The sequence below is a fragment of the Amblyraja radiata genome, chromosome 13 (genome assembly GCF_010909765.2).
Source record: "Amblyraja radiata isolate CabotCenter1 chromosome 13, sAmbRad1.1.pri, whole genome shotgun sequence".
Lineage (NCBI taxonomy): Eukaryota > Metazoa > Chordata > Chondrichthyes > Rajiformes > Rajidae > Amblyraja > Amblyraja radiata.
The window spans coordinates 20,390,311-20,405,435 of record NC_045968.1 but is presented as its reverse complement, the minus strand read 5'-3'; the positions used below and the strand labels follow the sequence as shown (position 1 = coordinate 20,405,435).

Here is a 15,125-nt window from a genome sequence, read left to right as displayed (position 1 = left end):
ATGAGGTCCAAGTTGGCACTTCAGCCAACACAAGATGTAAGCATTATTACTTGGCTGAAATATTAAAAGGCCATATTTAAACGTCTGTCCCTTGGGTGGACAATTAAGCACAATACCATTTTGGAGTAGAACAAGGAGTCCTCCCTGATGTCTTGGCCAATATTTATCCCCATGACAACATCACTAAAACAAACCACCTGCTCCGTCTTGATACCATTTGTGAATCCCATTAAAGAAGTGGCTGCCATGCAAAGCAATTGCACTTCACAAAGCTCCCTCCCCACCCCCCTGATCCCTGATGACATGGTCTTGCCGGGCAGATGTGGACCAGCAAAGTGGCAACAATCCCTCAATGACCAAGAGGCAAGGGATTCACAATTTCTACCCCGAAACGTGGATGTCTGTCACCAGTGGTGTGCTGCAGGAATCTGTGCTGGGTCCACTGTTATTTGTCATCAATATTAATAAAGTGGATGACAATGTAGTTGGTGAATTTGCACATGACACCAAAATTGGACAATGAGGAGGGCTATTGAATTTAACAAAAGGATATGGATCAACTAGGGAAATGAGCCAAGGAATGACAGATGTAATTTGACACTGACAAGTATAAGGGGGTGTATTTTGGCAAGTCAAACCAGAGCAGAACTTGCATACTACATGGCTGGGGCCCAGAGAGTCTTACAGAGCAAAGAGACCAAGGGGTACTCAGTTCCCTTAAATTGGCATGCTTGCCTTCATTATTAAGCGCATTGATTATAGGAGATGGACATCACGCTACAGGGATACAAGATGTTGATTAGATCACATTTGGAGCATTGCATAAGGTTCTGGTTGCATGCTATAGGAAGAATGCCATTAAGTTGAAAAAGATGCAGAAAAAAATCACCAGGAATTTACCATAACTTGAGGGTTGAGGCAAGAGTGGGCTGGGACCTTTTTCTCCCCTGGAGAATAGGAGGGCAAGTGGTGACCTTACGGTGGTCTATAACATCATAAGAGGCATAGATAAGGTGAATAGTTGCAGTCTCACCCAACTCCACCACCAATAACGTGTCTAGAACAAGAGGGAATAGGTTTAAGGCAAGAGGAGATTTTATTTATTCTTTTTTTTTTAAGTGATCCGAGGGTCAATTTCTTCACAGAGAAGGTGGGGCATATATGGAACAAGTACTCAAAGAAAGCTGCAGAGGAAGGTACAATGTCAATGTCTAAAAATACATTTAGACAGGTACATGTATAGGAATGGGTTATTGAGATATGGATCACATGCAACTGAATTGGGCCAAAGGACTTGTTTCTGTCCTGTATGTTAGTATGACGCTAAACAGGATAGATTCTCACTGTACAGTAGAGCACAGTCTGGGGCTGTGATCCTTGTGGTATTACTGTCAGCTGCTGCTCACACGGATCTGGAACAGGCTAGGCATTTGGAACTGGCCCTGAGAGATCGCGCGTGAATGCAAATCCCAACAAGAGTCCACGTCCATTGGACAGGAGTGCCAAATGTTGGGATCAAAGCTCAGTGAAGTCAGCCACTGGCCAGTTCTCATTCTATGGATGAACTGACTGAAAAAGTACTTTTTGTTCTTAAAATGCGAGACAATAAATGAGACATAGTGCGAAAGTAGAGCTTGCCTCATTGAGCTGGAAGTGACCTCCTCCTCCACCATCACATCCTTTACAGAGTGCACGACCCAGACTGTGGACCCATCACAACCTTTGTCCTGTATTTACATGGATGCTTGAAGCTGCAGAGTGGCACTGTTCTTGTGAAATGATGCATCCCCAATGTGTCAGCAGGCACTGAAAAAGGCTGATTTACTGGAACCTAACAGCTCCCAAGTACCATTCACAGTGAAGGGTAACAACTGCCAAGCGCAGACTACTTTCGCACAGCACTGACCCCGATCGTTCACCCTAAGATTTAGAGGCATAGCAGCAATTGGTTTTATTCAGGAACCAAATAGAACCAGCATTTCTGAAATAGGAATTGTGTGTGTGTGTGTGTGTGTGTGTGTGTGTGTGTGTGTGTGTGTGTGTGTGTGTGTGTGTGTGTTCACTATTTGATTGGATCATGGACACAACAAATGGTTTTAGCATCCCTGACTTGGTGTTTGGGAAATGATACAGAATCAGGAATCACTTAGGCTTCAAACTAACAAATGCTATCTGCTGCCTCCTACTGGAATGTGGAAGTAGGATGAGATTGCATCGCACTTGACCTACTAGGCGGGAAGGTGAGTGGTCCCTGGCTTATACGGCAAACAGCTATCTGCCGGACCCATCTTCTTCAGACATGGATATTTGGAGAACATTAAGAAAGGAAGAAAAGGCGAAAGCGGTATTAGAGATAAATCTGTTCCCATTTGTCCAACATAATTAACGAGGTCTGTCTTTTTCAGGCCACACTGCCCAGCCGCAAGAACTGGCCTCTCCCTATCAGTCCTGTGGGTGAACCATCAATAAACACACGTTTCTTAACAATGTTTGACATAAAAAGTTCATTTTTGTCTAAATATGAAAAGATATGTTTAAAAAATATATGCTTTATCCATTGAATGCAAAGAGGCACTGTTGCTTTTAGAGGGAGAGGGGAAAATAATCAAAATGTTTAAAACTCCGGAATTAAGGTCGCAAAATTGATTGTAACCTGTGGGCGAGGGGGGGGGGAAGACCGCTACCTTTTGTCTGCCGACACTTGTGCAGATTCGCTGGCAGAAAAGAGACAAGAACACACAGACCGGATGGTTGTACAGTCAGGCAAGTGGGTGCATCTCCCCAAAGACTGACTGTGCAACATCCACCCGCCCAATCTCACGAAATACTTCCAATCTAACAATATACTTTCACTAACTACAACTTACTGCGTACACATAAACCCCGTATACTGACCTAAATCTACCCAATGATGCACATCTGAACGCACTGTCGCCACTGAGCACAAGGCTAATCGTTAACAAGATCCCAGGTGATGCTGTTAAGTTGTAGCCATGGCCACAGAACTGTGTGAGTAAATATTATTTGATTATGGCTCCACTCAAGTGAAATGACCCAGACATCCTGCCTCCTTGCCCCATCCACAAGGTTTTTTTTTTTTAACCAATTTCTCCCAAACTTTCAGTTCTACCAACCAATTACTAGCAATGCAGGTTATCCTAATAACCCACTTCGCATCTATCCACCAAAACGAAGAAGCCGCTTAAAGCTACACGGGGCCACTGCTATTTCGCAGACCCGTTTTTGTTTTCTAATTACTTGCGAGATATTAAACGTGCAGAATTTTCTCCCCGGATAATTATGGCTGAGTTTGCGTTTCAGCTCATCGAAGAGAATGCCAAAGTCCTTGTCATTAACTTTCTCCCCCCTCCTCTCCATGCAACGGCCAACTTACCCTCGTTGGCTGGATAATTCCGGACAGCATTGCTGGCGAGGATGAAGTGGAGTAAAGGATAAATCCATCGATGGAGAGCCATTTTAGTCCGCCCGAGCCTGCATCCCTTCTTTAAAGTTGCTGAGCTCTTAATAGAAAGAGAGAGAGAGAGATGGAAGCTGAGGAACTGCAGAAGGAGGCACCCGGTAACGATTCCACTGTCAATCACACGGCAGTGAGCAGGGCTGCCTTATTCGACTCCCACCTTAAAGGGGCAACACTCTTCGCCCGCCCCCCAGCATCGCCTCCACAACCACGGGGAACCTTGTAGCGGCGTCTGGCTTTCACAAAGCGCTGTGCATATTTAAGGAAAAGCGAGATAAGTACACGGAAGCGGGGGGAGAAAATCAGGACACAGTGAAACCGCGAGTTGAAATAGACATAACCTCTAGCATAGAACTGTCGGGCGGCTGGTGGAGTACTGTGGTGTAAATTCAATGCGATTCTACGCAGTTGGCTGGTGATCGTGTCAATTATTCAATACATAGGTCTTCATCCGCTGCCCTAAGTTTTGTTTTCAGTTGGATCCTCTATTCTGTGGGGAGCGACTACCAAACGTTCACCGTTCCCCAGCGGTAATAACTAATGTTGGAATGTTAAAACCACCAAAGAAATATTAATCTTTTAGACTAATTTACAAATAGATAGTCAATTTTTACGTGATTATCTTTACCGGAATATACCGAAGACCCGGCATTATAATTCATGCTATTCTTAGAGTAACCGACAGGTCGTTAAAGTGATATAACATGCAGGCTGAATCTTTGCACCAGAATTTGTTTTCGGGTGAACAATATCCCGTTAAGTCTGAAGAAGGGTTTCGACCCGAAACGTCACCTATTCCTTCTCTCCGGGGATGCTGCCTGTCCCGCTGAGTTACTCCAGCATTTTGTGTCTATCCCTTTAAGGGAACTCTCTCGCTTTGCATATGCGAGCATCTCCGACTTGATTGACCTGCGACTACTTTGCTTGAAGCATTCCCATGTATTTAGACTTAACAGACTCCGGGAGAAATCAAGCCTTAAAGGCTTCTTACATCGTCTATCTGGAAAATCAATTAACATCACAGCTTTTCAGTAAAAGAACCGATAATGTCTGTTTCAGTGAATAGGAAACATGTTTGGGGATAAATATTGGGAGCAACCAAACCGCTTTATCGGACAAAAGTAAACGTAGTTTTGCAGCATTTTTCACAATGTGAAATCCTAAAGTCTTTTACAGGTTTTATTGTAAGAATAGTTGCTGTTATAACGGAGCCTTGGTTCAAAAAATTGGTAGTCCCCCCGATACTACAATATATTGTTTATAGATACAGCAGATGCTGTTTTTTTTCAAAGCCACAAAGTGTAGAGGTAACGTAGCGGGTCCGGCAGCATCTCTGGAGAACGTGGACGGGACTCTTCAGACTATTTTTAATACTCGTGCCTCAAGGGTGGGACTTGAATTCTCAACCTTCACGCCCCAGGAGACGAACGCCACAGCTGACACGACGCGTTAGCTCAACATTAATGCAGTGGATTGACATCCCCAATCATACTTAAAAAAATAGAGTTTGTAACGATCAATTCTCTAAAGTTGAAGAAAGGTAATAATGAATCGTTCGATGTTAGTTTTAAATGACCTTGGGAATGTCGTGTGTTTTGTGTCCACGGAACGCGCGAAGTTGTATCATCCATGTAGCAAGTTCCCGAAGGATCGCCCTTGTTCCCTCTGGGACATGGTTTTCGGCAGCGTGTGTTATGTGTATATCTGGCATAGCGCCAGTTTTGTAATCATGATATGAGGGAGGGGGGGAATCCGCCACACTCTCTGCACGGTACCCACTGACTTTGATCCAAAGCTGTTGAATTTGATGTGACGCGGTATATTTCCTGTCATTTCAAAACAAAAATAAAACACCTATCTTCAAAACGAAGCCATTTTAAAGAGCCACCCACGGGGGCCGCCTCTTGGGTTAAGCGTAGCTTTGAGGGATATCGGAGTTCTCACAGACGCGACAATAAACGGTGCACATTCTAACGTATTGCGATGGAATAGGACGGATTGAAACACCAGAATGTGTGTGGTAATCGGTGCAAATTGATACTTGAGCTTGCAACACGTGCCTGTCGCTCGACTCGACCTATGCACATTCTCCAGAGATGCCGAGTTACTCCAACACTTTGTGTCCTTCTGTGCATTGACCAACATCTGCAGTTCTTTGTTTCTCCCTATTGCTCCAGCGTTTGGTGACAGGAGTTGGAGGAGAGAAGGAGGTGAAACGGGGAGGTGAAACATTAGTGCGGCGCGGAGGCAGTGCACTGTCTAAGGTACAGTGCCGAGTGTAAATGACAGACGAGACGATTAAGCCCTGCGCGGAGAGAGGTTGGATACGTGGGGAGAGAGAGAGAGAGAGGGGGAAGAGTGAAGTCACACTTCCATTTAAGACTCGCCATAGTTTGACACATACTGTAGCTAGTAATTTTAGAAATTAGTCAGTCGATTAAAGTGGCAACTGGAAAATGTCCAAGATCATTTTTTGCGTGAGAATACAATTGTCTCTGTTGCTCCTTTTAGTGCTGCGTTGCATCCTACGTATTGTTTACTTTTCACAATGGTTAGTGTGATCGAGACACCCTAAAAGGCGTGTTGAAAATCCATGTTAAATGCATTAATAATAAAGCTGACATTTAACTCACGCCTGTTTGCAGTTTTTTTTAATCTGGGCGACTTTTGCGCGAAGGAGTATGATTTTAATGACCAACGCTCGACATTATTTGAGGAAACAATTTATGCGTTCAGTCTACCCGGAGATTCAGTCTGCGTGCGCCCGGAGTGCCCTACAAATCGTCCCCATTAAAACGTCTCAGTAAAAAAAAAAAAGCTACAAGGCTGTGTTTAAAGGGGGATTTGATCGATTGGAGCATTATTATTAAATACGCAAGAAGTGCATGAGTTTGAACCAGTTACGTCCATTTAAAAAATAAACTGGAAGTCATAAGGCAAGGGTCACATGAGACAAGGCTTGTTAAAAATTGATCTCGGCATCACACTGCTTGTATACTGTATTAGCTTTTAAGGACCTTTGCTGTATAGGATACAGATGGAATGATTGTATTGGTTGCGTTTTTCCTCATACTTTAAAAATGATTAATGTTGGACTTCCATTTGAAATAAACTTGTATTTCAAACAGATAACTGAACATCTTCTGTGCTGTCTCCAAAGTCCCCATAACCATTCTGTAATGGGTTGACCATAGTTATTGGCACATAGTTATTGGCATCTCACAATCTGAATCCCACCAAAGGTCAGCCTAAGTATATTGCTTATGCTGGATCGGTCACTTCTAGCCACAGAACCCTGTATAGCAACTGTGCCCTTTTCAACTCAGATGCCAATAATGCTGCTACTGAGTCAATCTTGGTGATGGACAGTGATGGACTCCACCAAGATTGCTTTCAGTACCTTTCAGTAATGACATAGATAGAAAATTGGTTGGCAGACAGGAAACAAAGAGTAGGGATTAACAGGTCCCTTTCAGAATGGCAGGCAATGACTAGTGGGGTACCGTAAGGCTCGGTGCTGGGACCGCAGCTATTGAAACATTAACATTATACATTAATGATTCAGATGAAGGGATTACAAGTAACATTAGCAAATTTGCAGATGACACAAAGCTGGGTGGCAGTATGAACTATGAGGAGGATGCTATGAGGATGCAGGGTGACTTGGACAGGTTGGGTGAGTGGGCAGACGCATGGCAGATGCAGTTCGATGTGGATAAATGTGAGATTATCCACGTTGGTAGCAAAAACAGGAAGGCAAATTATTATCTGAATGGTGTCAAGTTGGGAAAAGGGGAAGTACAATGATATCTGGAGGGTCCTTTTTCATCAGTCACTGAAAGTAAGCATGCAGGTACAGCAGGCAGTGAAGAAAGTGAATGGCATGTTGGCCTTCATAACAAAAGGAGTTGAGTATAGGAGCAAATAAACCCTTCTGCAGTTGTACAGGGCCCTAGTGAGACCACACCTGGAGTATTGTGTGCAGTTTTGGTCTCCAAATATGGGGAAAGATATTCTTGCTATTGACGGATTGCAGCGTAGGTTCACGATGTTAATTCCCGGGATGGCGGGACTGTCATATATTGATAGAATGGAGCGGCTGGGCTTATATACTCTGAAATTTAGAAGGATGAGAGGGCATCCTATTGAAACATATAAGATTATTAAGGGTTTGGCATGCTAGACGCAGGAAACATTTTCCCGCTGTTGGGAGAGTCCAGAACCAGGGGTCACTGTTTAAGAATAAGGGGTAAGCCATTTAGAACGGAGATACGGAAAAACCTTTTACACTGAGAGTTGTGAATCTGTGGAATTCTCTGCCTCAGAAGGCAGTGGAGGCCAATTCTTTGTATGCCTTCAAGAGAGAGTTGGATAGAGCTCTTAAAGATAGTGGAGTCAGGGGATATGGGGAAAAAAAGCAGGAACTGGGTACTGAGTGTGGATGATCAGCCATGATCACAGTGAATGGCGGTGCTGGCTCGAAGGGCTGCATGGCCATCTCCTGCACCTATTATCTATTGTCTACCTCTTGCAAATGTTGTTCAAGGTGGAGGAGCACTGATTCATCAGATGAGGGGGAATATGGTGGGTGATAATGAGAAGGAGGATTAATTGCCCATGTTTGCCTGGAGTCTTCCTGGAGACTGACCTACTTCCAAGATGGCGCCCAACCCAGGTGACTATTTGCGTGCTGCCCACAGAAGCAGATCTACAAACTCGTATTACAATCATTCCACACACTCTTAAATCTCTATTATACACTGTAAATAGCTCAATTGTAATCACGTATTGTCTTTTTACTGACTGGATAGCACGCAACAAAAAGTTTTTCACTGTATCTAGGCACACGTGACATTAAACTAAACTGAATTGAACTGAGACTTGTGAATATTGAGGATTCCCAGCACAGCTTCCTTGTAGGAATATACTATCCCGCCAATCCTCCAGATGTGTCCGTCCTGATAGTGGGATAAGGTGTACCCAGCAATTGTGATGAATGAGACTGGCATAGTAACTGCTAGTTATGATTCTATGAGGGTGATTATGTTAGCTTGATGCTTCACCGCTCTATGGGGCAGCTCCCCCAATGTGGAGGAAGGAACTGCAGATGCTGGTTTACACCAAAGATAGACACAAAATGCTGGAGTAACTCAGCAGGTCAAGCAGCATCTTTGGAAAGAAGGAATAAGTAAGGTTTATGGTTGAGACCTTTCATCAGACCCTTTCTTTGATCCAAAGATGCTGCCTGACCTGCTGAGTTACTCCAGCATTTTGTGACTATCCCCCAATGTGGACACTGGTCCTCGGATGTTTGTGAGGTGGACTTTGCAAGGTTGGGCAGCAAGTGACTTTACTGTGTCGGAATTTGATGCCTAAATGACAATGCTCCCTCCTGTTTCTGATTTTTAACATAATGGTTTTGTATATTTGAATAGTTTACTAGGTCATTTCCAAGAGTATTTAAGGCCCAAGTGAAGTCACAGGAAAGCCACATCCCACCTTATGGTAGCTTGAGTTCCTTAATTTCGAGAGCTTAATTTCTTATTAATTTCAAGTTAATTTACTTTCTTATCTGAGCCTTACATTGTGTAAGCAGATTGCCTGGTGGGATAGAGGACTGACATATATGTAGACTTATCATTACTTAATGAATTCCCTCAAACAAGTTCTTTACTTTAGACTTTACTTTAGACTTTAGAGATGCAGTGTGGAAACAGGCCCTTCGGCCCACCGAGTCCACGCTGACTAGTGATCACCCGGTACACTAACACTATCCTACCCACTAGGGACAATTTACAATTTACAGAAGCCAATTAACCTACAAACCTGTATGTCTTTGGAGTGTGGTAGGAAATTGGAGCACCCAGAGAAAACCCATGCAGTCACAGGCAGAACGTACAAACTCCGTGCTTACAGCACCCATAGTCCGGGTCGAACCCGGGACCCTGGTGCAGTCAGGCAGCAACTCTACTGCTGCGCCACTTTACCTGGATTTGTGGTTTATTTTCTCCTTAATGTTTTTCAAACCTCCATCCTAGTCTTAACCCAAGGAAGCTGAATGAGTTGTAAAGCCCCTGTGTGAGATCTGGTCTTGGGCAATAGCACAAGATAGATGGCAGTGAATCACATGATCATTTTGCGCTCTCTACTGTAGTGCAAGGGAATTGAAATCCATCAGCTTTTATATTTCAGCCCCAAGGTGCTTTCAAACCTCATCTAATTTTACATCTCCTGGGGCTGGGAAATGGACCTCGTTCTCCTACGTTTCTATCAATATTTTCTTGGGTCGTGACAGGCAAGATAAACCTTCGGCCAACCTTCATATATCATGTTCTGTGCTCGGGAGAAAGGGTGAGGTTCTTCAGCCACCAAACCCATAGAGTGTTCAGCCCCGGCATGTCAGAGTGTGCATCACATCCATGGCAATGGCCATCTTACGTTCGGTGTGCTCAGTGTAGTGATCACATTCCCCGGGAAATCTTTCAGCCCCCCTTGGAACTCCTTGCAGATCAGACCCGAGATCTGCCTGACCCCACCACACAGAGCCAGGGGATTGATGGCTGGTTCGACGATGCCCTGGGTGTTATCACATTGCATTTTACTGCGCCACTTGGCGCCAACTGAACTACGCCCTTTGCCTCCTTTTCCTCTGCCAGACATGATACTGCCAATAATAATATCATCCAAGACTCAGACTATGCTCTCTTCTCACTACTACCAATGGGAAGAAGGTACAGGATCCCGAGAACCATTACCTGCAGGTTCAATGCAGCCTCTTCCCATCAACTATCAGGTTCATGACCATCCTGAGCCACCCTAACCACAACCCTACCTCACCCAACCTTTTTGTGCCATCTTGTTACAGTTTACATAGAATAACAAATAATATATTGTAGATTTATTGTTGTTGTACGCACCTAATGTGTCGATAAAGCTGCAGCAAGTAAGAATTTCATTGTTCAGTTCATATTCAGAGCATATGACAAATAAACACTTTTGACTCTTGATGTGATTATGTCTCCCTCACAGCGGGATGCTATTTGATTTCTGCATGGCTCTATCTCGTAGTGATGCTGGTGAGATTGTTAACACAGTGGGAGGTGAGATGGAGTCATATTCCCCTGTCCTAATTTTGCTTCATTGTCATGCTGGTTGATAGGTTGTGATGTTATCAAATTATAACAACTCTTCGGGGGTTTACCTCCAACAAAGACACTGGACTGCAGTCAGCTGTAAATTAAGCCACACTAACAAAGGCAACAATTGATAGTTCTTGGACTGCCTGCTTCCTTTAAAATACTTGCTTCGGATGCACTTGGAGTGCCAAGTATATAGTCTTATACAAGTAGTATGTTGTAGTCTTTGGAGTTGTAGGGAATCTCTAGCCAAAAATACAGGCTGTAATTTTTTTATGGCTATATATTTTGTTCAGAAGATCACCTATATCTTGGTTCAGAGGGTCATTTTATTCACCAGAAAAGAAAAGGTCTCCCTCGCTCATTATAACAGTCCATTGACACTGAAATCATTGTCATGTTGCCTCCTCTATTGCTCAAAAAGATAATCACTTTTATGCTGCAGTATTTGTATTCCCACCAAATTGAACCTGTTTCAGGTTACATTGATATCACAGGAATAAAAAGAAACCAAGCCATTCTGCCATTAAAGTAGATAATGGCCGATCTACACATTGCACAATTTTCCTTCCTTAGCCATATTCCCTGATGTATGGGCTAATCACAATCTACCTCAACTAAGGTGACTTGACTTACCTTAAAGTATGGTCATTTTAGAGGAAGAAATATAACATCTCGTTCCTGTATAATAGTTCCTCTAATATTCTCTCATACTCATTCGTCTAGATTGGAAGCCAACGTTGTGGCTCTTTCTCATTTCAGGATCTTAGTGCTTTATTTTGTCATCGTGCACAGAAAGGTCTGTCAGCTCACTGAGTCCCCACTTACTACCAATCATCCATTTAAATGAATTCCATTCTGTTCATTTCCCCCCTCATATCCCCTCTCCCCCAGATTCTGTCACTCACCTAGATAGTAAGGACAAGTTACAGTGGCCGATTAATCTAGCCACCTGCCCGACTTTAGGGATGTAGGAGGAAACTCAGCACATGGAGGAAACCGGTTGGTCACATGAAGAATGCATAAACTCCTTAGAGACAGAATCTGCTCAGGGTTCGCTGTGGCCTTCCTAACTGCACCACTGTGCCTTTGTGTCCTGAACTAGTCCAGTTTGTTAAGTAATTGTAGAAGTAATTCCTTGTTAACAGAAATATAAGTTCCAACCAAGCAAAATAAATGGTTAGATCTCTCGGAGTACATACCTCCCAACAATCAATGATCCATTAATGACTTTTGGAGGACACTGTATGAAACAAGAGGATAAAGGACGTTACACGCAATTATGAATTAAGGATAGAAGGTCAAAGCAACACTGTTTCATATGGAGAGGATGCTGGGGTTAATGTGCTTATAAATGTTCAAATAGACATATCATAAATATCTCTTTGTCAGACTTGAAGAGGTCATCATTGAAGATCACCATTATTAAGTCCGGTGCTGTTTATGATGTATATTAATTACATACACATCAGGAATAGAGAACTCTGCTTCAAAACTTGATGATGATGCAAAATAACTGGTTAGTTTAGTTTATGATAAATAAAGAGACATGGACAGTATGCATCCTAAGATATTGATAGGAATGGAATAGGCAGGAACATAGCAGATGTGGACAAAAGCAAAATGGATCAGACACTTCAAATTAAAAAGCACAGTTTCAAAGGGAATGGAAGAACAGAGGCACCTGTGAGTGTTTGCTCACAAATCTCTGAAAAAAAGGGCAAGATGGGTTAACAAAGCAGAGAGACAGCATACAAAATTCAACCACAGGTACTCATGCTTAATATACATGTTCAGTAGCAGCAGTGGATTGTACTGACAGATGCAGTATAATGTGAATAAATGTGAGGTTATCCACTTTGGTGGCAAGAACAGGAAGGCAGATTATTATCTGAATGGTGTCATTTTAGGAAAAGGCGAGGTGCAACGAGACCTAGGTGTGCTTATACATCAGCCACTGAAAGTAAGCATGCAGGTGAAGCTAATAGCATGTTGGCCTCCATTGCGAGAGGATTTGAGTTTAGGAGCAAGGAGGTCCTACTGCAGTTATACAGGGCCCTGGTGTGACCGCACCTGGAGTATTGTGTGCAATCTTGGTCTCCTAATTTGAGAAAGGACATTATTGCTATTGATGGAGGTTCACCAGGTTAATTCTCGGGATGGCGGGACTGACATATGATGAAAGAATGGGTCGACTGGGCTTGTATTCACTGGAATTTAGAAGGATGAGAGGAGATCTTATAAAAACATATAGACAGGCTAGATGCAGGAAAAATGTTCCCGATGTTGGGGGTGTCCAGAACCAGGGATCACAGTTTAAGAATAAGGGGTAGGCCATTTAGGCCTGAGAATCTGTGTAATTGTGAATCTGTGGAATTCTCTGCCACAGAAGGCAGTGGAGGCCAATTCACTGGATGTTTTCAAGAGAGAGTTAGATTTAGCTCTTAGGGCTAATGCAATCACGGGATATAGGGAAAAAGCAAGAATGTGCTACTGATTTTAGATGATCAGCCTTGATCATATTGTATGGCAGTGCTGGCTCGAAGGGCCGAATGGCTTACTCCTGCACTTATTTTCTATGTTTTTTATGTCTCTATGTTTCCAAAATTTGGTTCCACTGACCCCAAAAGGGCTCAATTTCAGAAGCAGATGCTTTGCACAGTTGCTGTGAAGAAGCAACAGTTGGCAAGTTTATACTCCACTGAGTGAAGAAAACATGACATTGTTCTAAAGATGTAAAACTCCCACTCACACCCCTCACTTGAGTATCTCTGAACCACAGTAATTCAAGAAAGACATCAATGCTTTTATGAAGAGATGTACTGGAATTGTTCCAAGCATAAGAGGATACAGCTACTTGAGAATATGGAATTCTTCTTCTTGGCATAGACGAGTCCAAGAGGGGATTGATAAACATATTTTAAACATTGAATGGTTTAGATTAGATAAATGAAAATAAATTGCAATGGCTAAGAGTTGGTTACAAGTATGCACCAATTTAATTTAGCTGGCATAAGAGAGAGACACAAAATTTGAAAACAATTTTTTGATGCAATGTATGTTTAGGGTTTACAGTGTAATGTCTGAAAGGGTGGTTATTACAGTCTTCAATGGGAACTGAATAACTTCTTGAAACACAAGGGATTGTTTGGACATAGAAAGCACTGGAGTGGGCTTAAGCCAATTGATCTTGAAATGAGCAACTGTAGACGGGGTGGGTGGAATGGCCTTTATAATTATTATTCTATGCTTCTGTAATGTCATTGCCATCTCAGATCTCAAGTGCTACCAATTCAAGAAGCAGTGACTAAATAGTAAGATTAAACGAGAACTTACCAGTTTGAAGTTTGATCGTTATTTTATGAGGAGTAACGTTGAGGGAATACGTGAAGAACCTCACTAGGACGCATGCGTGTCATTCTTCAAAGCAGCGGTGTGAAATCACAGATAACTGTAATGACTAAACATAGTAAGATTAGAGAAGAGATACCAGTTGAGTATATGATCAAGGGTGGGAGCGGAGGGCACATAATCCCTCAACGTTACTCCTCATAAAATAACGATCAAACTTCAAACTGGTAAGTTCTCGTTTAATCTTACTATTTTACTTCGGAGTCACGTGAATGACAAGGGAAAGATTTTAAAGCTCTGTGATTTCATGCCATGGAAACGAGTCCATGCATCACATCTGCCTTGATTATGGGGAGAATAGTGTTAACATCATTAGACATCAATACGATATTGAAAACAACGACAAATTTATTAACACCAAATTATAGCCCCTATTTATGGGGTAAAATCATATTACAGAACTTTAAATTGTTTCTGCAAATGTTCCAGGTTAATTACTGGTTTGTTATAAAATCGTTGGAAAGTTTTCTCCGTTGACCATCCTGCTGTCTTGAGGATTTGGTCCACAGGAACATCCAACTTCATAGCTGCCGATGTAGCTGCAGCCCTGGTGGAGTGAGATTTAAAAATGTTAGTGTCTACTCCAGCTTTTATTAGGACCTGTTTTAGCCATCTCGAGATGGTCTGGACTGTCAATTTTTTGTGTGGCTGTTTGTAGCTGATTAAAAGTGCAATTTCTTTGCCTCTGATCATCTTTGTATAATCCATATATAATAGTAAGTGAGTTACAATACAGAGACGATCATCTGTCGGGTAGGCCCTGAATTCTATTTTTAGCCCTGCTGACCCCTGTCTGTTCTGTTTGACTAATTCATAGATGTGAAAAGTTAAATTCCCAGATGAAATAGTCATGTTGTCCAGCCTTAGTTTCTGTAGCGACTGGACCCTTTGTGCCGTGACCAAGGCCATCAGCATGACTGTTTTCATAGTTAGTTTCTGTAGGGACAGAGCTGTAGGTGGAGACCAGTTTCTTAACATGGTCAGTACAATGCTCACATCCCATATTTGGGAGTACCTGGTTCTTGGGGGATTAGCATTAAAAATGCCCCTCATGAGTTTGGTTATCAGGGGGTGTGTCCCAACAGAATGCCGCTCTGTTC

The 15,125-nt window shown here is 42.8% G+C and overlaps 1 protein-coding gene across 2 annotated transcripts in view; it reads right to left on the bottom strand.

The window, feature by feature from the left end:
* LOC116979698 (ephrin type-A receptor 3-like) overlaps nucleotides 1-3,911 on the bottom strand; it is a 269,657-nt gene extending 265,746 nt beyond the window's left edge. Inside the window, exon 1 of one of the 2 annotated variants that reach the window (XM_033031401.1) lies at nucleotides 3,395-3,911. In XM_033031401.1, coding sequence (XP_032887292.1) covers nucleotides 3,395-3,476 — 82 coding nt within the window. In that variant the 5' untranslated portion in view covers nucleotides 3,477-3,911. The remainder of the gene's footprint in view (nucleotides 1-3,394) is intronic. The other variant, XM_033031402.1, reaches the window with a different exon arrangement.
* Nucleotides 3,912-15,125: the final 11,214 nt, after the last annotated feature.